The following is a 24,394-nucleotide window of genomic DNA, read 5'->3' as shown; positions in this document are numbered from 1 at the left end:
CAATATCGCATCCAAGCGCAACAAATCGTCTCAGAACGTATCGACTCGCATCACCTCGTATCCAAACATGAAATTTCAGAGAAATTCCACGATCAGCTACGAATAGCCAATCGTGGTGTTCGTAACGGATCGCACGACAGTGTGAACCTAGCACTAGGTTTATTAAAGTAAGGGGGAACATGTTGTTCAAAATGGATCAATTCATGCATAATAGTGACACACAATATGAATGATGAACAATTCCGGTAAATAAATGCCCTGTCACACTTCTGCGTATCCTAATTCCTTATGAGTTGCGCACTGACATTTCTTTCATACGCAGTCGTACACACAACCCGCACCTCAAATGCATTTCAATCGTGTTGTGTAAGTTTTGTGTACGCGGGCATGCGCACACATGCCCCTATATTTGTTACTAATCCTTAAGAAATTGCAGTTCCTTTTGTGTTAAACGAGTGACTGCAGGAAATCTGGGATTTGAAAAAGCAAAACACAAAAACAACAACAAATTTATTGTCCCAGAAAATAGATTCAAACTTAATTATGCTTCAGACGGGGGAAATTAGAAATCGTCTGCTAGAAAACTTACACTGTTGCAAGGAATTATTTCATTGAAAAATATTAGGATCCCAGTTCTCATTTATAGATTATCTTGTCGCCATACAAGATCCCAGCCTGGTCGAGCAGAGATGATAAACTAATGCTCAAAAGAAAGTATACAGTGTGTTTGACCAAACTTGAAAAGAAAAGTATATATTAATGAACATCTGTTTAATTTCAAAAGAGTATTCAATTCTACTGCAAATGTACACCATTTCAGTTCACACAAAGTCGAAAGTACCGTTTGACTGACACTGAAAGACACGCGGTATCATATCGTCTGAACAGATCGACAAGGTATTGTTTTGCTGCAAAATGTCATCAAAAGTTTAATCAATAGTGAGTGTGACCACCATTGGCTTCAATACATAGTCTAACACGCCAAAACACGTCGATGCATTGATGACGTAAGATGACGAATGACGTTAGGCGTGATCCGTTGCCATTCCTGTATTTGTCAATGGTGATTGGATAAAATGTAAAGTCAAGAATAGCCTTATAGATCTTTCTTATACAAAAATGGCATTCAGATATTAAAGCATCATTTAAGGGTATATTGTAAAACGCAATAATGACATTGATTTTTATTTGCAACACCTACCTGAAAAATATATATTCAATTTGTTACATTTTACACTGTCAAATCATCGTCTTCCTGTTGAAACTGGAAGATGGTTCAATATTGATTATAATAATAGAACATGTACAGTGTGCACCTTAGATGTAATAGGAGATGAGTACCACTACCTTTCTAACTGGCAATATTTTAACGAAATAACAAAAAGGTTTCTTCCCCAAAAGTACATTACAAAACCTTCAATATTTAATATGATTAATTCATTTCAGACAAAAAATGTATCCGCTTCAATAAAATTGTCCATATTTTGCCGCCATGTGCTATGGAAATTCAGATAAATACTGCATCATTGTATTATTCATGTATATATAAAACAGCCTATTCCAGAACCGACTGATAACCAGCCCATCTCGCCTCTCACTGCGATGTTTGGTGTTTTACCTCCTACATTAAGGCAAAAAACTACAAGTACGGTGTTGAACGTTGTTGATACATCTATATTCTTTGAATCCCCATATAGAGGCGCCGTGCGTCAGGATACGGTGGACGAGGTTACCGTAAAGCGTGTTTAAAGCTTCCCCTGACATACCTCCGAAAGATATTTTAAATTTTCCAATAATAGCTCCCAATGCTCTGCTGGCGGATTTGGCAAGTTCTTTAGCCGTAAAGTTCAGATCGAGATTCTTTTGCAGCCAAAGTCCCAAATACTTACATGCATCAGCATATTTTTTGTTATCGTTGCCGATTTTAAATACGTTGTCGCTGCGAGACGTCTGATTTGCACGATAATGGACAACTTTGGTTTTACCAATGTTTATAAACAGCCTCCATTTTGAACACCAAGTAGATACGGCATCAAACATGCACTGTAAGCGTCGTTCAGCTGGTGCAATGAGAGCGACATCATCCGCACAGAGTAATCAGCTCAAGATATTATCACCAATCTTCACTCCACAGCGCTAGCTGTTAATTTCACTTGCAAGATCATTAATAAAGATGGAGAAAAGTTTGGTGGAAAGCATGCATCCCTGCCTGACACCTGTGTACACGGTAAACGGGTCTGTATAGTAACCGTTCACGTTAATTTGACTTGAAGTTTTATCGTCCATGGATTTTACAGCTTCGTATCCGTAATTTATAAGAAAGACAGTCTCGGTTAACTCGGTCAAAAGCCTTCATGGCGTCAACATAATCAATATATATCGATTTGGGGAGTTGAATAACTGAGTACAACGTATATAAATGTTCTTGGGTGCTTCTTTTACGCCGAAAACCATTTGCATTTTGTTCTTCGCAAAGTATGTTACTATTTTCCAGCCACGTAGAAAGGCGGAAAATTAAGAATTTCACTATATATTTTACATGGCATTTGCAGGAGTGAGATTCCACGGTAGCCCAGTGGGTCACGTAAATCCGAATTGGGTTTCCTAATAGCATAGAAAATATTCTGCTTCTAAATGTCTGGTGTCACGCGACTCGCGTGTGTGTAATGCAACATTGCCATATAATAAGTGCCTGCGCATTTGTTTATTCAGCTCATCTAGTGGAGCCGTGCGTCCCCTGTTGCTAATTTTTGCTTGTTATGCATTTACCACCTATGTATGTACCCTCTTGTAGAGGTGTTTACTAGCTTTTTGTATATGTGACTCCCGTCGCTGTTTCTGTTTTTATAAGGGAGATATAAGCGTTTACGTCGCTCCAACCTTTATGTATGCCCCTTATTTTATCAGGGGTTTTGCTAACTACAAAATTGTACAAACTATTTTCTTAATATCCACCTATATCTATTTGTAGTAGAGCTCACGCTCTTCTCATACATGTATTCCCCTTCACTGTGCATACGCCTACAAGTTACTAATAGTCGTTTATGTACCCAAGTAATAGCACACTTCTTCGTTGGTCAGAGGCTAGATGCCAACTTTCACCTCGCGTTGTGTATTGTCCTCTGCGGCGTCCGCGCGGTTACGTTATAGCTGGACGTAGCCAGTTATCTTATTGACTATTGACTATTTTATTACTCAAAAAATCACCTTCGGTGATACAAGAGCATATATACTGAACATCATTGAAAACGCTTTCATCAAGATGGATTTCAGCATGACAATGATCAATGAATATAACTAACATGAAGTCGAAGGGCATGTCCAGTTGAAAAAAATGTTGTGTTTTTAGAAACAAATTCCTGTCCACAGTATGACTCTTAAGTCCAAAATGCATCAACATGCAGCCTCGCAATGTAAAAAGCGCGAATTTCATTCTGAAATCATACTGACTATGACATTAAAAGCAGGTGTGTGAGAACCGATTCTCATTGCTTCACTAACGATTGTGAAACGAGGACAGAGATAGCGAGGTTAACACCTCACGAAAGAGAACATACATTAAGCATGATTCATGTTGGCACCAGCAGCAGGGATATTGCTCGACAACTTGGACTAGGCCACTCCACCATCGATAGGCTTCATAGACGACATCAGTAGACAGGCAGAAACCCGTGACCTTCAATGACCTTGGCAACAACGTGTTACGACGCTCCATCGGATCGCCATATTGACCTTGTCCATATCCGTGATTGAACACTGCCGACTGCCAGGACTGCTACACTAGTTCAAGGTTGACGTGGGGGTCATCAGCGCTGACTCCATGCTAAGCCGTCTACACGCTACAGGGCTCCATGCTCGACATCCTTACATTGGACCAATTCTGACTGACAGACACCGTAATGAGCGTATACAATGGGCTAGCAGGCATTTTCAGTAAAGGTTACAACAATGGCATGGTGTGGTAGTCACTGACGAGTAACGTCTTCATCTACATAATGCTGACAGCCGATTACGTGTTTGGCGTAGACGTGGTGAACGTTATGCTGATGAGTGTGTGGTTCAGACAGACCTTTGGATGGTGAGAGTGTCATGGTCTGGGGTGGAATAAATTACAGTCACAGGACTGCCTTCATGTCTGTCAAGGGAGAGTTATTGCCCTTTATTATCGTGAGCAGATTCTTCAGAATCACATCATATCTGTCTTCAACCCATGCAGTATCTGGCCCAGCAACACATCCAGGTTATTCATTGGCCAGCACAGTCGCCAGATGTATCCCCCATGGAGCACTTGTGGGACGAAATTGCTCAAAGTCTTTCGCGGCGACAACAGATGCGAAACATCCGGGAACTTGAGGCTGCACTACTGCAGAAGTGGAATGCCATCCTCAAGAACTCTATTCGGACGCTCATTGACTCAATGAGGAGACGTTGAACTGCATGTGTCAATGCAAATGGCGGTCACACGCGATATTGACTTTTCGATTTGACCCAACGTGTATTTGATCCTTTCTGACTGTGGAACATTTCAATGAATGAGCGTCTATTCTGTGTTGTTGTTTTTGTCAGTCGTCCATCTGTTATTATCCACTCCAAAAATATCAATTCCTTACACGTGCTTTTAATAATCTGAACTTTTATAAGTGGTGCGTTTTCAATGATGTTCAGTATATTAACAACAATTCATGTACAATTCATATGCATGCGTCTTAGATAGACAACTGAATACAATAAATAATTCCTTATACATATGTACAGTTCCCTATACATGAATAAGTGCATATATTAACTGGTAGATAAGTACAAACCCTTTTTAAAGGTTTGCTAGCATTTTTTGCAACTGTATGATAAACTTGGACAAAAAATGATTGTGTCTAGTAGTGGTTGGTGAAAGAAACAAAGACTAATTTAAATATGTTGTTAAGACATTTTGTGGTGGGGATATACTTTCCTTGAAAGCCAGGAGACCCGACGTCGGGACCATGCTACGTGGTCACCATCGCGCTCAACGTCTCCGTTATCTAAAATTATCCACTTGGTTGTATAGACATTACCTTCTTCTAAACTGATGTAAAAATTCATATACTAAAGTCTATTTGTGGACGAGTTATCCATGTTTGAAAATGTAACATTTTCGCAACAGATTTCTGGGTTATGCGTTATATATTGTTCATGATATGAATTCAGTGCTGGTCATTTAAGAATATAGTGTAATTCATCACCTATTACATTTAAGTTACAAAGTGTACAATACCATCCCTCGGTATGCTTTGCCATCTTCCAGTTTCAGTATATCGACGTCGCAGAATTAAATAGTCGTATCTGACACTTACAGCCAAAAACCTTTTTTGTTCTCTTTCTATTTGTATTGGAGTTGTGCATATTCTCAATAAAAATTGTGCATTTATCTCAAGTCATTTTTAAAATATATTGAATTTAACAAAGGTCGTATGTAATCATGCACTGTTGAACGAAGTATTAAAAAGGCGTAAGTGACACCCAGAACTCAGTTACGACCTTCTGCTGTTAAGTTTACGATCTAGCGGAAAAACGAGGAGTCGTAAGTGGCACATCCGACAAAGTAGATATATTGTAATTGTACATGGTGAAATTATGTCAAATTTGAAGTTCTATGAAAGTACAGTATGAACAGGATGAGTCTAATATTACATTTCATTGACCAAAGTATCCATGTTTTGTTTTTGATGCATTTGCAATATCATACCGCCGAAACTACATCATCACGTGACCATCGAGCCCAGGAAACACGCAATGTGTGAACTGTGACAGAAATTAGGTATGTATACAGTTAACATGCAATGCAGGGACTCAAATAACTGAAATATAATGCTGTGTGTATGGTTGTTATTGCACATTTACACAAACATGTGGAATATATTTTGATATTATTGTACATTTTGTGAGGAAAGTTGTGATAAATAATAAGGTCGTAAGTGTAAGCCCTATGCTGATTCTCATATATCATTTCAGGGTCGTAACTGACACTTGCGACACTTTGTCACCTGATTTGGTAGTCATATAACAGTTATTTCATCAATACATTTACACTAATAATTTCATCTTCTTTGTTGCAGGACAATGGAAATGAAGAGTACGATATTCTAGGACACTGGTCTTTGGGACGAATTTAAATAGTTTCCCAAACGGACGTTGTAGGAACTGTGTTATAACTTTGGAAACACATGGATAACAAGTGACTCTTGCTTTTTGTATTCAACAGATCTGAAAGATTTAAAGTAGGCATACAAGCTGTTGAATGTAATTACAGTTACGTTTGTGCAGTCAAAAGGTTGTACGCTCGTCATCCTTATCGTTTTGGACGTATTGAGTGCCAATCCGGAGTAGGTGCTAGTTAACAGATCAAAACAATGGGTCGGCGACGAAAGGGAAAACAGTCACGTGAGAAGGTTGAAACTAGTGTCACGGGTGAAGATGATATTTCATTGAATATTACTGATACCAATAACGGTGATACTGAAATGTCAGATGGCACTTGTGACGAAGCTAGTATCTGCATGAATGAAAAAGTTGACGTCAACATTAGTGAAACTTCACCAGCCAATCTTCCACTACTGAATGACACTGTTGCCGCGAGTCATATTAATGAAGATGAGTTGTCAGATGATAGTTTTATTGAAGCGCTTGTCTCAAGTTTTGAGGAAATTGAAAACAGCATTTCTCAGGCTCTTGCCCGTAGAGTACAGGAACACAATGGAGCAGAGAAGTTTCTTGCCTGTGATGAGCAGCAGTTGGAAGACAGTGGAACACAGACGATTCTTACCAGTAAGGACCATCAGATGGATGAGAGTGCAGCAGAGAAGATTCTTACCTGTGAGGAGCAGCAGATGGATGGCAGTAGAACAGAGAAGATTCTTACCTGTGAGGAGCAGCAGATGGATGGCAGTAGAACAGAGAAGATTCTTACCTGTGATGAGCAGCAGATGGATGACAGTAGAGCAGAGAAGATTCTGACCTGTGAGGAGCAGCAGGTGGATGACTGTAGAGCAGAGAAGATTTTAACCTGTGAGGAGCAGCAGGTGGATGACTGTAGAGCAGAGAAGATTCTAACCTGTGAGGAGCAGCAGGTGGATGACCGTAGAACAGAGATTCTTCTGTGAGGAGCCTGTGAGGAGAACAGAGAAGATTCTAACCTGGTGGATGGCTGTAGAACAGAGAAGATTCTAACCTGTGAGGAACAGCAGGTGGATGACAGTAGAGCAGAAAAGATTCTAACATGTGAGGAGCAGCAGGTGGATGACAGTAGAGCAGAGAAGATTCTAACCTGTGAGGAGCAGCAGATGGATGACAGTAGAACAGAGAAGATTCTTACCTGTGATGAGCAGGTGGATGCCTGTAGAGCAGAGAAGATTCTAACCTGTGAGGAGCAGCAGGTGGATGACTGTAGAGCTGAGAGGATTCTTACCTGTGATGAGCAGCAGATGGATGCCTGTAGAGCTGAGGAGATTCTTACCTCTAAGGATACGACATTCCGTGAATATTGTATCCAAGCTAGTACACATGAGCATGCAGACCGTCCTGATCTGAGTCAGTTTCCAGTGCTTCATTCCAAGGCTGATAACATACCAAGCTTTACTGAGCAGAGTAGAGAAGTGGATCAGCATTCTCTACCATTGGACAATCTGCAAATTCACAATCACTTCAGTCTCTCAAGCCATAGTCAGACATCTACATCAAAGAGTGACTTGATGAAAACCAATCCGTGTACAGTTGACATCAACCAGATCCCAGTTTCACATATCATAGAAGTTTCCTCAAATGATGTCAATCTTCAGTCATCTGATGATGGAGATAACGCTTCTATCAGTCATTGTACACTGATGAAGGTAACCTCAAATAATGCTGACATCCAGTTTGACTCAGATGATGACATACCCCTGAGTCATCTGTTGTCCAATGCTCTATTTACATCCAAAAATGATGGGTATCCTGTAACTTCCATGGAGTTATGCAGCGGTACATCAACACCTGAAGACATAAGTTTCAATTCCGATCTTCTTGAATCTAGTACTTGTGATCAAGCAACTCTTTCCAGCAAACCCACTTTGCTATCATCGTTTGATAACACAACAGAAGGGGACACAACCGGCATTTGTAAAGTGAAATCACTCCAGGATATCAGTGACTCATGTTCACAGGACGAGTATGAATCATCTGGTGATGAGTACAGACTACCAGATTCTTTATCTGATTCTACGGATGACAGTGACACAAATATGAAAGAATTACTGAAGCGTAAACGCCAAAAGACATCCAAAACCAATACAAATCAAGTTTTGTCACCAGTAACTTCCGAAAACACAGAAAAAAACTTTGATACAAATGATGGAGATGATGGGGGACCACAAATAGACGATGAAGATAGTGATAAGCAGCAGCCACGGATGTCAAGAAGTCGTACTCGCAACCCTGAAAAATGGAAATCAAATGAACGGAAATGAAAAAGAAACAATGGAGAGGAGTACACAAATACACGAGGAAAAAGAGTCCCAATGAGAGAATGCAAACAATGTCCATGTAAATGCAAATATTTCTGCAGAACATTCAAAGATGATGACAGACATCATGTTTTCTCATCCTATTGGAAATTATCTTATGAAAGACAACGTGACTTTTTGAAACGTCATGTAAAGGCAACTGAGAAAAACAGACGTACGAAAAAGGGGTCTGCTTCAAGACGTAGCCAGACGTATGAGTACCATCTCCCATCTGACACAAACATGCTGCAAGTGTGCAAAGCATTTTTCCTATCAACTTTAGGCATAGGTGAAAAGACCGTGTATTACACGATTATGCAAAGGAACACTATTCACTCTGTTGACCAAAGAGGGAAGATGAGTCCGAAGACCAAAATTCCACAGGTAGAACGCAGTCGAGTTCGGGATCACATAATGTCTTTTCCTAAAGTAGACTCTCACTATTGCAGGCTAACTTCGCAAAGGCAATATCTTTCAAAGGATCTCTCAATTTCAAAAATGTACAGACTGTTTAGAGAAGAATGCAAAATAAACAATCACCTTCCCGTCAAGCAGCACATATACAGCTCAATATTCAGAACTGAATTCAACCTAGGTTTCCATGTACCCAAAAAGGATAATTGCTCGTTTTGTTTCTCATACCAAAACATGTGTCAAGAAGACAAATTGATCAACAAACCCAAAATGGAGGATCACACTCGTCGTAAAATGCAAGCACGAACCTTAAAGGAAGCTGATAAGACAAGGGCAAAATCCAACAGTGCAATAAAAGTAGTAAATTTTGATTTGCAGAAAGTTCTCATCACTCCCAAATCTACAGTTTGCGAGTTTTATTGCAGTAGGAAGCTTGCAACGTATAACTTATCTGTCTATGACATGGCGACGCACAATGTTAACTGCTACATGTGGGATGAAACTAAAGCCAAAAGAGGAAGTTGCGAGATTGCTTCTTGACTGTTTGAATACAACAAAACCTTGGGACCTGTGGACGAACTTATCTACTACTCAGACAGTTGCACTGGCCAACAAAGAAACATTCAGTTTTCGACAATGTGTTTGCTTTCAGTTGCAAATCTTCCAATCAAGATGATTACACATAATTACTTTGAAAGAGGGCATTCACAAATGGAAGGGGACTCTGTACATGCAACAATAGAGAGGTACACAAAATATGCAGAATTGTACAGCCCAATGGAATGGATGGCTGCTGTTCGAAATGCAAAGCAAAAACCTCCTCATTACAAAGTGATTGAGGTTGACTGTAGTAGTGTCTACAACTTCAAATCTATTGTTGATACTCTGGTGAAAAACAGAAACAGAGCCACTGATGGAACCAAAGTTGAGTGGACAAGGATTCACTCATTTCAGTACAGAAAGGATGAACCTGAGAACGTTTTCTTCAAATATGATTTTGGAGATGAATACCGCTCTTTCTCAATCAACAGAACCAATATCAGGCATGCAACTGGACAACGTGCTAAATCTCTCAAAGGTGTTGAAGTTAGACCTTTGTATTCTGAAGCCATACCTATTAGCGATGCCAAGTACAGAGATTTGTCAAGCTTGTGTTTCAAAGGCCTTATTCCAGATAATTGCAGGCATTTCTACACATCACTGGCACATGGTGACCACAGCAAAGACAGACTTCCCGAGCCAGACGAAGAAGAGAGCTCTGATTCAGATATTTGAAATAAGTTGTTGAAATAAGTTCTGTTTCTCAGGAAATATGTTGTTGAAGTGCTGTTCTTTAATCATTCGTTTAATGTTTGAAAGAGTTTACCGTTATTTGAACAGAAAATCGTGTAAGTTGATTTAATTGGTGTGAGTGAAACCATAACCATGTCCATGGCTAGTTTATTCAGTTTCCTTAACTGAGTATCAGTTTGCATATGGCTAGGTATATTCCAGAAGAAAAATGCATTTAGGATATTTTTTTGCTCATGGATATTGAGGTTGGTAAGTCTTCTCGTAATCACGCAATTATGTTCAGTTGTGATTGCTCTTTTTTAAGTAACTGATGTTATAGATTGATATTGCTCAGTTGAGTAAAGATCCCTGCAAATACTAACCTGGAATTTGTTTTTCATCATAGGTTTGCAAAACATCAGCAAACATGCCATGCGTTCACCAAATAAGCTTTACAATATTTAAAACCTACCAGAGAAGAGATTTATTTGCAATTACTTCATTAAAAGTCCTGCACAGAGATCCCCCAATATGGCGTGCAAACAGGAATGCCAATCTGGACGTATCTGTGCGTATAGGGTAGATTATCATGGTCACCTGAAAGGACGTATGTGCCATTTACAGCCTTAGCGTAGATTTCTACAAAGTATCAAAAGGCAGCATGTGTCACTTACGACCATTACGTGGGCGAACTTCAAGACAAATGTCAGAAGAAGAAAGTCATTAAACATTAAAAAGTGAATAATTCATCTTAAAATGGACATACAATAAGGTACATAGTATTAAGATACTCCTTCCTTACGGCTTTGCTGATATGAAAAACTTCAAATCATCATCTCAAGAAGTACGTGTTTAAAACAGTTTTTCTTGATTATCTCAGAAGTTTAAAAATTTGCAGATCTGCAGATACAACCTTTTAATTCTGCGACGTCGATATATTAAAATAGGAACAGAAACATGTTTCGGTAAAAGTAGGTATTTTTCAAAAGCAAGTAATTGTTTATAATGTTGATAATACATTCCTTTCGGGTTAGATTTGATACTTTCCCTCCACTGTTGAATAAACTGGTCTGTTAAAACTTGTCCAGCTTTCAAAACTAGAAAAGACGTGGTATATACCGAGGGATTTACAAATACATCTGATAATCCAATTCTCTCTAATAAACCTTTGATAAAGTGAATCCAAGGATCCGACTTAAAGTTTTTATTGTATTTATTTAACTGTAATTATATAACACATGGGATAATTTAAGTGTATCAGTATAATGTTAGTTAGAATATATATATTGGAGTTCTGCCAAATTCGCCGTAAACCATAAAATGCGGCGTGGATTTTCTTAGCCCAGATGCAAGTTTCAGAAATTTTAGATGGATATTCTCTATTAGGTCAAGTTTTTCAAATCCCCACACTTCTGATTCATAGGTTAAAATAGGTGTTATCATCACATCAAATGCCGATAATAAACAGTCTAAAGGTAAATTCAAATATTAGCTTTTTTCAGCAGGCTATACATAGCCTTTAAGGGTTTTCAGTTATAGTTTTTATGCTAGCTACCACTCTTTTGTTTCTGTGTAGTTTTTTTACCAAGAAATACATATTTGAAGACTAAACTAAGGTTTTTCTCCCCAAATTGAAATATCTTTTTCGATTTAGCCGCTGGGCCTGAACCGAATACTAATTTTTTTGTTTTGGATACATTTACGTTGAGTTGCCAAGTAGTGTAATATCCAACACACTTGGGGAATGTCTAGACTGCCTTGTGCATGCCGACCAGCTACCTATTTGTCAATCGCCGCATCGTTGGACGACTTGAGGACCGAACTTCGGAGCTGAAGACTGGCTTTTGTGATGGTATATCTTGTTCTGGTCTGTTTGTCCTGTTGATCACTTGGATTGTTAAATGTTTATTGGTCCGATACCCTTCCTGTAAGTGGCAGTAGTTAGGTCCTTATTATCCCCCACTCATTGGGTGTCACCAGTCAATATATGGTCTGCTCCCTGAGCTAGTCTATTAAGGCGAGTTTACTTAGCTAGTTAGCTTGTTGTTTCTAGCGGCTCTGTTGTTGTGCTTGAGGTGCAAGTTCATTCATGCTTGAGCGGGTACTTACCTTTAATAAAGGTTACAGTCCGCGAGGCCTAAATGGTTGTATCAACAATCGGGTTGTGTATTTGTTTACTATTCTGAATCACTTTCCGTCCAGTCTCCCTGGACGGTAGTTGGCGCCGTGACACAGGGTCCATATTATGAATAAAACAGAAGGTGAACAATGTCTGCAATAATTCAATACTTCGTTCATTTTTCAAAGCTTCTGCATGAACTAGATCGCGCCCACAAACTTTCCCTCGCTTCGCTCTGTAAACAGCATCCTTAACTTCGATTACAGTTATTTCAGAATTCAGAACACTGCTTTCATATACACATTGGGATTGATACAATTTGCAGTCAAATCTTCCTCAATTTTAGAAAAATAAGATTCGTCAAAATCAGGGTTAGTGTCAACTTCAAATAGTGAACTACATTTCTCCTTCCACGTTTCCAACACAACCGCTTTGTCTGACGTCAACCGTCGGCATTATGTCTAGAGACTTATCTAAATATACTGATAACTTTAATCTGAGACAGTTCAGTGACTATCACTCTTTCTCTCCTCCAGGTGATGAAGCAACAGGAGGTGCTCCCATTTTGGTACGGCAGGGTATAATACATAGCACTGTCTATTTTAATACAAATCTTCAAACTGTTCGTATCATCCTGCAAATTACTTTAACGCTGTGCCACCTGTATATACGTCTCTCTTATGATAATCTATATGATCAACTGACGAAGCCATGCCTTATCATGCATGGGCGATCTGAACGGTGACAGCTTTGGGGAAATGCTCATACTAATAGTAAAGGTAACATCATTGCAGAATTTATTTCAGAGAACGACATATGTGTATTTAATGATGATTCCTCCAGCTATTTACATCCAGCTACGGGAACAAATTCTTCCCTGGATCTGTCACTCGCCGATACCTGAATGAAACACCACGGTATTAACTAACTGGTTCAGACCGATTGCACCCCACACTATGATGCTTGGACCACCCCACGAGTCTCTTTCAACAATACACTCATTGGAAAACATTTCTCCACGCCCTCGCCACACTCTCACTCTGCCATCGACTGTCGAAACACAATATCGGCTTTCATGAGATAACATCACAGTTCTCCTTTGCCGATGACGCCAATGTCGATGCTGAGTTGCCCATTTTGGGCGGTGATGAGCGGTGAGGACAGGACTACGATATGATCTGTGACAGTAGAGGTTTCTTCCGCGGTTGCAAACGTCCACGAACTGTATCGGCACTGATGGGTCTGTTGTGAGTCCCAGTGGTCTGCCGTGCTGTTTCCGTCGCTTTGGGGAAGCGATCCTGCAGATGGTGGCGTAGTCTGTCTCACAGTCCCTGAACCACATTAATTTCCCAACTGCCAAGCCCTAAATAAAGCAAGTCTAGATTTCCTCAGGTTCTGAATCTCTGGTCTCCCTAGGGCTCCTTTTCAATATAAATGGGCTTGTTTGTTACTATCAAAATTATATATATTCAGAGACTAAGCCTTAGTCTAATGGTGGCGCACAGCCTGCCATTCTTGACGTTGTGATGTTACTGAAGGTCGCCCACTGCGTGGACGGTCTTGAATGCTGTTAGTGACCTGATACCACTCCTGCTGTCCTAACATGAACATTATTTAAATGATTGTCTACCCTCCGTGCAGTCTGCACAACTTGCAACCGTCCCACGACTTGGTTCCTCTGATCTCTCGTAAGACGTGGCATGGTGGTTGTGTCAAAACAAAAATGATTTCAGGCGAGCTTGGGACCCGCTTTAATTGGTAGGGTTGTCACGACATGCACGTGCATTTTCAATGTCACGAATGCCACACGGAACCTTTTACCATGTCTGCCTTTTTCGGTGCGTTTGATCGATATGCTTTTTCATCAGAAAACACACTGATGTTGGTAATAACTGTCAATTTGGATTGTGAAACATGTTAAGAAAACCGTACAATCATAGTAAAAACACCACCTTGCAAGAACAAAATTTTGCATTTGGTTTTGAAAAGCGACGTTTCTTTTGTGGTTCAGTATATTAAGATCAAATTATAAGCCGCATACGGACCCAGAACTATTTTTAAATGGCACTCACATCAAATTTGTCAAGGAGGCCAAGTTCTTGGGTCTAATTTTCGACTCCCATTCAGCTTTTCTTCCGCATATCAAATGCCTAAAAAAATATATGCCTGAAGGAATTTGACTTGTTGAAAGTTGTTTCAAATTCTAAGTGGTTAGGGGATCATGCTACACTCCTTCACCTATACCGATCATTGGTCCGTTCCAATCTTGCTTATGGCTCCATCGTATATAGTGGAGCCTGCAAACGCAATCTAAAACTATTAGATTCAGTCTAACTGTGCGAACTGTGTCGTCAATCCCCTCTATGAGGATTTATACAACAAGAAATCTTCTCTTGCTCCGCCTCTTGGGCTAAGAATTTAACCATTCATTTCTGCTACTGGCATTGAGCTGGAAAATGTATCTTCTTCCCGTCTTCTTTCTTCTCCTCCTTGGCAACTGGTTAGACCACAAGTCGACCTAACATTAGCCACATTTAAAAAATCAGAAACTAATGAATTACAATATGAACAAGAATTTAATCAATTAGAAAGTAAATATAATGGATACAAATCCCTATAGATGGGTGCAATGATGATGGCGCAGTGGCTTGTACCACTGTCATTGGATCCAGAACAATATCTTCCAGATTACCGGATAACAACTCTATTTTTACAGCAGAAGCCATCTCTACATTTACGGCTTTTAAATATAAACAATATGTAATTTTTTCGGACTCGCTTTCCTACTTTCAGGCTATTTAAAATCTTTCTTGTAAACATCCACTTTTAATCGAAATAAATTAATTATATAATGATCTTGCTACTGGCCAATGCGACATCGTCCCCTGTTGGTTACCCAGCCATGTTTGAATTTCTGGTAACACAATGGCCGATTTTGCTGCTAAGGCATCACTCAACAAATCTGTGACACCACTTCTGATCCGATACTCCGATTACAAAGCTCTTATTAGATCCTAGATCCGTGATCTGAAAAAGAAGTGGGACACCCTAGTAGGTATCAATACATTACATCATATAAAGCCAACTATCGGTTACACCTATACTTGGGTTGATTTGAGGTCATCATGCAACGATGCCGTTTTGGCCATACTAGATATACTCATGAGTACCCGTTGAAAGGTGAAGATCCTCCATTTTGTATCCGTTGTGATAAAAGAATCACGTATTGATTTTTCCATCACAAGGGATAAATATTTCAGTGCAAAAACAGTTAAGGATCTTTTTATAACGTTCATCATCATTTAAGAAAATGAACTCATTGAAATGTTTTGATTAATGTGTATTATAAATAGATGTTTTTTTTATGTTCGGAAGTTTAAATTAGTAACTGAGATTGTTAGTGGCTGTATCCTCAAAGGGGGTTAAAGTATCGTAAAATTGTAAGTCCCAATACATTCAAAGTAAATTTAAAACTTACCACCTTTTTAATCGTAGAATAGGTGTGTTATTAATTAATGGCTATATTTGTCTTAAATCATCAGTGGCTGAGGGGATGGTGTAAATCGAGCTAGGGTCCATGAAGGTTTCTAACGTACTGTAAGTCCCCACTGTACCTAGTATGGTGACCTACCTACAGTTGCTGGTGATCTCCAGCCTGATGTTTGTGTTGTATTGTCCATAAAAAAATTGTTCAATTTTACAGCAACATGCTTGTTTTACTTCTCTATCTGTGATAATCTAATTATTTTACTGTCCTTCGACAACAGGATTTTATGGTATAACTGTTTATTATGAATTCATATCTTTCTAAGGCATGATATGGCTGAAATATTGCCGATATGTGACTATAAATCTTAACTCACTCATTCACTGTACTTTGAGTGAAAACCATGTGCTGCTTTGCTCTGTGTGAAGATCGTGTTCCATTAAGCTTTCGGGTGAAGATCATGTGCCTCTGTGCGTTCTGTGATCCCATACTGCTACGCTAATGTGTATATCTCTCACCAAAGCGGTGATCCGTGAAGGTCCAGATTACAATTGATCTTCAGTAACCCATGCTTGTCGTAAGAGGCGACTAACGGGATCGGGTGGTCAGGCTCGCTGGCTTGGTTGACACATGGCGTCGTATTCCAATTACGTAGATCGATGCTCATGCTGTTGATCACTGGATTGTCTGGTCCAGGCTCGATTATTTACAGACCGCCGCCTTATAGCTGGAATATTGCTGAGTGTGGTTTTAAACTACAAACAAACAAAACCCAAACCAAAATACATATTTTACATGAAGATCCCCACTGCATGTATTACATGAACATCACCATAACGTTTGGTTCTTTTGGCACTTTTGATTTTCTGTTTAAAGAAAAATTGATTGATTTCATTGTGTTCACATTATTTTGTCCGTCTTCATTTGCTTGTTTCTACCTTCGGTCCGACGATGACAACATTATAATTGTCCAACTGCAGCAGTATTGGCCCTAAATTTCAATTCATTGCTGACACCGTAATTCCTCGATCCATTTTGCTAAACACTATGGCAGAATTAGCATATTCAGTTAAATATCTATCATGAGAGGTTCAGTACACACTGTCCAAAATAAAGTGGATATCATCTGTGTGTCATCACACCCCACCTTCATTCATTCACACCCAGTGACTAAATCACCCATAAAGCATGGAATAACATGCCTTTGGATGTCTGTTGGTGGGCATGGCAAGTAGCTTAAGCCAGAAGTTCAGCATTCTCCACATCTGACCGACCAATAGAGGAAATATGCCAAGCTCACAATAGATAACTGCATTATTTGAACTTGATTTGACTGACCAGATCCTTTTGCAATTTTGAAATGAATGTTCTCAGCACAGTAAGATTCTTCAGAAGCATAGTTATCGAAGCATCCTATCGAATAGAAAAAGTGCATCTTCAGTTTTCAGTTTGAACTTGTTTATGAAGTTTGAGAGTATCTTCGATCGTACTTCCAATTTCAAAGTCTTACAAAATGATCACTTTCCTGTACCCCGTTCCTTACATTTCTTCTCCACAATCTACACAACTAGCAACATTCATATGTGGGATAAGTTGTTCTGGAGGGATAGTTTGTGTATCATATACAGTGTTATGGCACTTGGGGAATGTGGAACAGTACCGCTCCAGTACAAGTACAGTACAACCAGAAATTATTGAGAATTTAAAGATTGTAAAGTTTTTATTTTTTCATTCATTACTCACGTATTAAATGTGAATATTAGCAGAACATAACTTCAGATTCAAAGACAGGTGAACAGTTAGTATTTTGTCAAGTCACCATGGGCAGCAATGCAGGCTTCAATTCGGCTGGGCATACTACTGATCAAAGAAGTTAGAAAGACGTGGTCCATGCTGTCCCAATATCGGACCACCTCTTCTTTCATTTCAGCAATATTTGTCAGATTTTTCTTATTGACACTTTCCTTCATAAGTCCCCAAACATTTTCTATTGGATTTAGGTCAGGGCTATAGCTTGGCCAATCTAATAATGTCATATTTTGGGTCCGAAACCAGGCCGGTGAATGCTTTGAACAATGTTTTGGGTCGTTGTCCTGCTGGAAAATCCAAACATTTCAATGGAACACTTGAGCAGATGGAAGTAAATGTCCCTCGAGAATATCTGTGTACCGCTCACTGTTCATATTCCCTTCAAATACAAAGAGGGGCGTTGCCCCTAACACAGATATGCCACCCCACACGTTAAATTTCGGACTGTACTTTGGGCGCTGATACAAAGGTTTTTCAGTTTGTTTGGGCCAGAATTTCAGTGTATTAGGAAACAGCCACACAGAACTTTCATCTGAGAAAATCACATTGTCCCAGTTAAAATGCCTATGCTGTAAGCACCAGTTCCACCTTCGCTCCTTTTGTTCAGGTTTCATGATCGGTGATGGAATTCCTCGACTTTTCTGCCAACCCATTGCATGCAGCTCAGTTCTAATTGTCTCTTACAGACAGCCACAGTTCCTCTATCAGTCATATCCAACCTTAAGTTTTCTAAATTCCTTTGTTTGTTTTTAGAAACAAGAATACCGACACCGACAGTCAATTTTCTGGGCCTACCTGCGCCTCCCTGGTGCTCAATGCCATATCCATTTGCAATATTTTTCAAAACACGATAAACAATGGACAAAGAGATGCCTGTTCTACTTGAAATCACTTTAGCTGATCTGATGTCCTTGTTATAATACTCTAAAATCAACTTCCTCTTCTCTAACTCATCCATACTGAGGATCACTGAAAATGTCGTCTGCTAGCAAGTAAACAAAGGGGGATAACTCTTCACAAACTAATGGAAAGGATTAACGGAGTTGTCTCTCTTGAATGAAACCAAGCACTTGATAGCTGGTCAAGGTTGTTTATACTAGAAATCCAATTAAACATTTTCCTAAAATTCTCAATAATTTCTGGTCATACTATATATGTTGAAACCAATAGTGAGTGAGTGAGTTTAGTTTTACGCCGCACTCAGCAATATTCCAGCTATATGGCGGCGGTCTGCATATTATCGAGTCTGGACCAGACAATCCAGTGATCAACAGCATGAGCATCGATCTGCGCACATTGGGATCCGATGACATGTGTCAACCAAGCCAGTGATCTCGTTAGTCGCCTCTTACGACAGGCATGGGTTACTGAAGGTTCATTCTAACCCGGACCTTCACGGGTTGAAACCAATAAAGTACTAGTGTAGAATAATCCAATTTAAATTACAATAGACTACCTTATCAGTCTTATTCAACGCTCAAGAATCTGGATAATGCGGGAGAAACAACTGGGCTTCTCAAGTGAGAAATATTTTGTTTCAATTTGTTAAAAATGTTTATCTCTCTTTTCAAACAGATTATTTGATTCCTTGAGTCAAGAATGGCATTGTATTGAACCCAGGACAAAATCCACCCCAAAATTGCAACCTAGGACAAAATCCACCCGGACAAAATCCACCCCGGACAAAATCCACCCCTATTAAAATCCACCCTAAGAAAAAACAGAAATGAATTTTTTTCATATCAGTCATTCATAATCGATAACAAAAACAACCAAAACTACAACCAAAGAACATTTTTGCATATATAAATATGACAGTTGCACATTTTCACATTTCACATTTATGACTCATTCGTGCATCAATACATATATAAATATGACAACAGCATATATTTTCACACATTCAGCCATTTCATCCTCGACGTCTTTATGTACGAATAACCCTGATATAGCAACTTCGAACCACCCTTGTTGTTCCGTGTAAAAAGGCTCCAATCAGGCTTGCAAAAACATCTTAATTTTTTAAGGGGATTACGTAATGATCAAAGTGTGAGACTACTTAATGTTACATGAAAGAGGATTAAGTAGTGATCAAAATGTGACAAATGGAGAAACCTTTAATGTTTGAAACAACATCTAGGAACAACAGACAATTAGGAAAACGTAAATGCTATCAAAACAATGCTTGAGAAAAACAACTTGATCAAAGATCAGGACACACTTAAACTTTTAACAATAGCAATTTGAGAAGGGTGGATTTTGTCCATTTTTTTTGTTAAGAACAGGTGGATTTTGTCCGGGGTGGCAATTTTGGGGTGGATTTTGTCCGGGTGGATTTTGTCCGGTCACCCATTGTATTACCTCACAGTTTAGCAAGTGTCAAACTTATTGTCAAATTAAAACTATGTTACATGTTGAATCTCATCTTTCAATTGACTTTCCTTTGCATCTAAGAACTGTTATTTGTAACTTCAGGTGTAACAATTCCAGGTAAGCAATTGAAAGAGGAAGGCACTGTAATATTATTGCTAGCGAGAGGCTTTGCTATTATTGTCACAGTAAAAATGTATTCCTTGTAGAAGACGAATGTCATGTCTTAATGATTTGTCAACGCTATGAAACTGTAGGGAACCGGTCACAATTTATGGCTAGGGGTGGGGTTGTGTGATGATGCTTTTTATGGAGAAGCATGTACAATGTGAATGACCCCCCTAAAATTTATGTACAAAGTAAGCGACCCCCCACCCCACCCCCACCCCTGCATGTCATGTACAAAGTCAATGACCCCCTTCCCCCTTTCCATATTTTTAAAGCATAATTTTTAAAGGTCACATGCAACGTAAAACACAACTTTGCAGATTCTGATACCTTTCGGTATGGACTTACCAAAACAAATCATCAAAAATGCAAATTCACCTTATAAATTTCACAGGCGCGAGCTTTTTATATGTTATGACAGTAGATTACCGATTTAACTGTTTATATATTTGTCTATTTCACCACACGTTCTTCTTACCGAGTCACTTTCTCAGTTCGATACTTAAAAGCAATGTCAGTATTTAGCGTTGACAGAATTTCTAACTGGTATATAGATACGACGTTGTCACAGACTCAATGCCTATTTTATTGACACCTATGTGTCTGCCTGCCTGTCTGCTAATGACAATATTCAATACACAACTTCAATCACTGACCACATGCAATTTGAACTTAACGCCTATCAGGCTATACACCATAAACAAAACGCATTGATTTATGGCCCGAGTTCGGTCTCTGTCACATTATGTAATTACACAGACAGGCAGGTGTGATACTTGAACACATGACATGTTATGATGTCTGTTGATTGCAAAATGTTATACACAAAAAATGAGCATGTATTTACAAAACCCAACATATCTATATATATACACACACAATGAGCCTTGAGGGCATGTGCAAATGAACCAGCCGTTACACTTGAGTGCACACCCACCCGCTCTGACTGGGTTCGGCATAGTTACTTCAAAATTGACTTCACTAAGGCGTTCGACAGTGTACAGCATCACCTACGGCATGGATTAAATGGGAAAATGTTTAGAGTCATCTCACCTATGATCAACTGAAATCTTGTGTACTTGCAAGAACATTAACATTAACTGATTATTTCTCCTGTACAGTTGGCACCCGTCAGGGGTGCATGGTTAGCCCTTTGATTTTCATTCTCTTCATCAATGAGTTAACAGTTATGCTCAAGGCTAAGGAGTGCAAAAGAACTTTTGTAAATGAGGTTTTTGATAACATTACTTCTCTGATGTTTGTTGATGACATTTCTAGTGTGAGTGACAGTGTTTGGAGATTACAGAAACACATATTGTGCGGCAGAATTTTGTGATAGATATGGAATGAAGATGAATTTGAGAAAAACAAAAATCATTGTTTTCAGAAGAGATGGCATTTCACAAGAAAACTGATCTGGTCAGCTCATATAAGTACCTAGGAATATTTTTTCACGTCCAACTTGTCATGGAGTTCAGCTCGAAGGACTCTTGCACAGCAAGCTGAGAAAGCCACTATCTACTTCATCTATTCCTACTACAACTACATGTATACCAATCCAATGGAAATGAATCAACAACAGATAGGTTAATATATCATTACCATTGTTCGTTTTGCAGGTAAGGTTGCTGCTGCAGTTCAGATAGGTACGTAAAAGTAACAAGTCCTATTATATCAAAATATTTTCCCATAAAACTATCCATTTGATTTGAGCCAGTATCCACTATACTTTCTTGAAAATCATGTGCTGCTTTGCTTTGTGTGAAACTCGTCATCCATTATGCTCTGTATGTGTATCTCTTACCACAATGGGCAACATCAACATCAAAACGACAACATCTGATTATTTTGGTACAACTGCATGTTTTCCAAGTAGATCGTATACAACTGAAAACCAACATTGTCTTACTTTTGAGCAGAGTATATAAATTGTCAGTGTAATATACGGAACTTTGTAGAACGCATAGCCGGGATAAAATGATTAATCTCCGTGATGAATGAAGAAAAGAACTTTTCCCTGTTGACACTGAAATTGTGAGTCAAGATGGAAACACAAGAAAGGCAGAAGCAGTCATTCATGCAGCCATACATTAATGATAACACTGAAGGGGGTTAAAGGCCGGGATTCAAACCTATACACAGATGGGGTGTGGGATCCTTGCCTTGTCAAAGCTGTCCTTAGATGCAAAGTAATGTAGTATTCAAGTACATTCCATGAAATATCACAAAACTGACTCACTAGTTCAGGCTGATATTAAGTCATACCATAAAGAAGTATGTTTTGAAGACTCACAGCAAAAAGTATGGATGCAGAGTGTCTACAAAACATACATTTTGAAAATATATTTCTCATTTTTAAATCCAGATTTGAATTTCCCACTGTGTCAGTCAGGCGGCCAGATGAGGTGCGTTTCCATAGAAACAAGCTTTGGAGTGGGGAAATGTTTCATTCAGGGTTTCATATTTCAGGCAGGCTGGGAAAGTGCCCCCTTCCCCTGACACCATGCTGTGCAGGGCAAGGGTTGTACACTTATCTGATGCTGACATCTCTTTGCTGAAGATTTTATATTCAGAATATAAGTAAAATTTAATGTTTCATATATGCTAATCAATTAATCTCTTTAGTCATTAAAATATGAAGTGAAAGGGTTGTTGGACATTTACAATAAGGCACATGTTTATTCTAGTAGTAAAATCCAAGGTTAAAGGTCACATGCAACCAAAAAATCAAACATAATTAAAAAACAATTATCACTTATTCATGACATATAATATACATTGCTGGTTATGGATAAAACATATAAACAAAATTATAAGCGTACAATCGCAAATCAAAAGTGCAATATTGTGTACTTGGGTTTACTTCCCAAGAAACGAAGCAGCCGGGATACCGAACCCAGTCAGAGCGGGTGGGTGTGCACTCAAGTGTAACGGCTGGTTCATTTGCACATGCCCTCAAGGCTCATTGTGTGTGTATATATAGAGATGTTGGGTTTTGTAAATACATGCTCATTTTTTGTGTATAACATTTTGCAATCAACAGACATCATAACATGTCATGTGTTCAAGTATCACACCTGCCTGTCTGTGTAATTACATAATGTGACAGAGACCGAACTTGGGCCATAAATCAATGCGTTTTGTGTATGGTGTATAGCCTGATTGGTGTTAAGTTCAAATTGCATGTGGTCGGTGATTGCAGTTGTGTATTGAATATTGTCATTAGCAGACACGCAGGCAGACACACAGGTGTCAATAAAACAAGACATTGAGTTTTGTCTGTGACAACGACATATCTATATCACAGTTAGAAATTCTGTCAACGCTAAATACTGACATTGCTTTTAAGTATCGAACTGAGAAAGTGACTCAGTAAGAAGAACGTGTGGTGAAATAGACAAATGAAATTATATAAACAGTTTATTTACTGTCATAACATATAAAAAGCTCGCGCCTGTGAGATATCAACAAAACATTAGGAAAATAGCCCACACCAAAGCCTTCACCGAGTATTCACCGGACAGCCCGCTTCCAAGTTGCGCGAACCTATTTCACTGCGCACGTGCTATGAGCGCAGCCCAGCTGTTGAAACCAGTTTTCCCCGGAAAAGTCGGGGGAAAATTAGTGAATCGTTTGAACTCCGATTTCGCGCGGGTTTTTTCATCGCGTTATTTTTCAACTTTATAAGTTGAATTTGCATTTTTGATGATTTGTTTCGGTAAGTCCATACCGAAAGGTATCAGAATCTGCAAAGTTGTGTTTTACGTTGCATGTGACCTTTAACCTTTGACATCGCCAGGCTCTTGCCAGGCACCCATAGTCGTTACAGCCTTGTCACTCACGGGCTGTTAACATCTTCACTGCTGGGGGGTAGCAAATGGGAGACTATTTGGAAACCCACGGGGGTTTTGGAGGTTTGCGCCCCGGCCTTTTTAAACTTAAATTTCACACACGCTCACAACTCTTACACTCAATGTCAGTAGCGGACATGGCCATCATTTGCGTCTAGCACAGCCACGGATGGACAGGAATGTCGTTTTGATGAAGAAAGCGCATGCCGTGTCTTGCAGTTTGGGATCATGCATTATCCTGTTGCATAATGTGTAGACGTTGATCTTCCGCCATGTAGGGAACGATTGATGTTCTCAGTACTTACCCTGTATACGTTTGAGCTGTAACTTGACCACGACAGAATGATGTGAAGATGTGTCCTGCCATGACCACCAATCCTTCCCCAAACCA

At 39.2% G+C, this 24,394-nt stretch overlaps 1 protein-coding gene across 1 annotated transcript; it reads left to right on the top strand.

Annotated features, from left to right (window-relative positions):
• The first annotated feature begins 6,353 nt into the window (after window positions 1–6,353).
• LOC124288902 lies at window positions 6,354–8,477 on the top strand. Its single transcript, XM_046725490.1, has 2 exons — window positions 6,354–7,103; window positions 7,317–8,477. Exons 1-2 carry the CDS (start codon window positions 6,387–6,389, stop codon window positions 8,475–8,477), a joined length of 1,878 nt encoding a protein of 625 aa, XP_046581446.1. The 5' UTR covers window positions 6,354–6,386.
• The last annotated feature ends 15,917 nt before the right edge of the window (window positions 8,478–24,394 follow it).

Source organism: Haliotis rubra, unplaced genomic scaffold, assembly GCF_003918875.1.
Source record: "Haliotis rubra isolate DU_JTF1 unplaced genomic scaffold, ASM391887v1 Scf429, whole genome shotgun sequence".
Taxonomy (NCBI): domain Eukaryota; kingdom Metazoa; phylum Mollusca; class Gastropoda; order Lepetellida; family Haliotidae; genus Haliotis; species Haliotis rubra.
The sequence above is the reverse complement of the archived record's forward strand: the minus strand, read 5'-3'. Positions and strand labels throughout refer to the sequence as shown.

What these genes read in the sequence shown, in the direction of transcription:
- LOC124288902 (XM_046725490.1), top strand. Translation starts at nt 6,387, where the DNA reads ATGGGTCGGCGACGAAAGGGAAAACAGTCACGTGAGAAGGTTGAAACT. An exon ending in TAACCTGTGAGGAGCAGCAG is followed by an intron (nt 7,104 to 7,316) that starts GTGGATGACCGT and finishes GAGGAGCAGCAG; the next exon opens with ATGGATGACAGTAGAACAGA.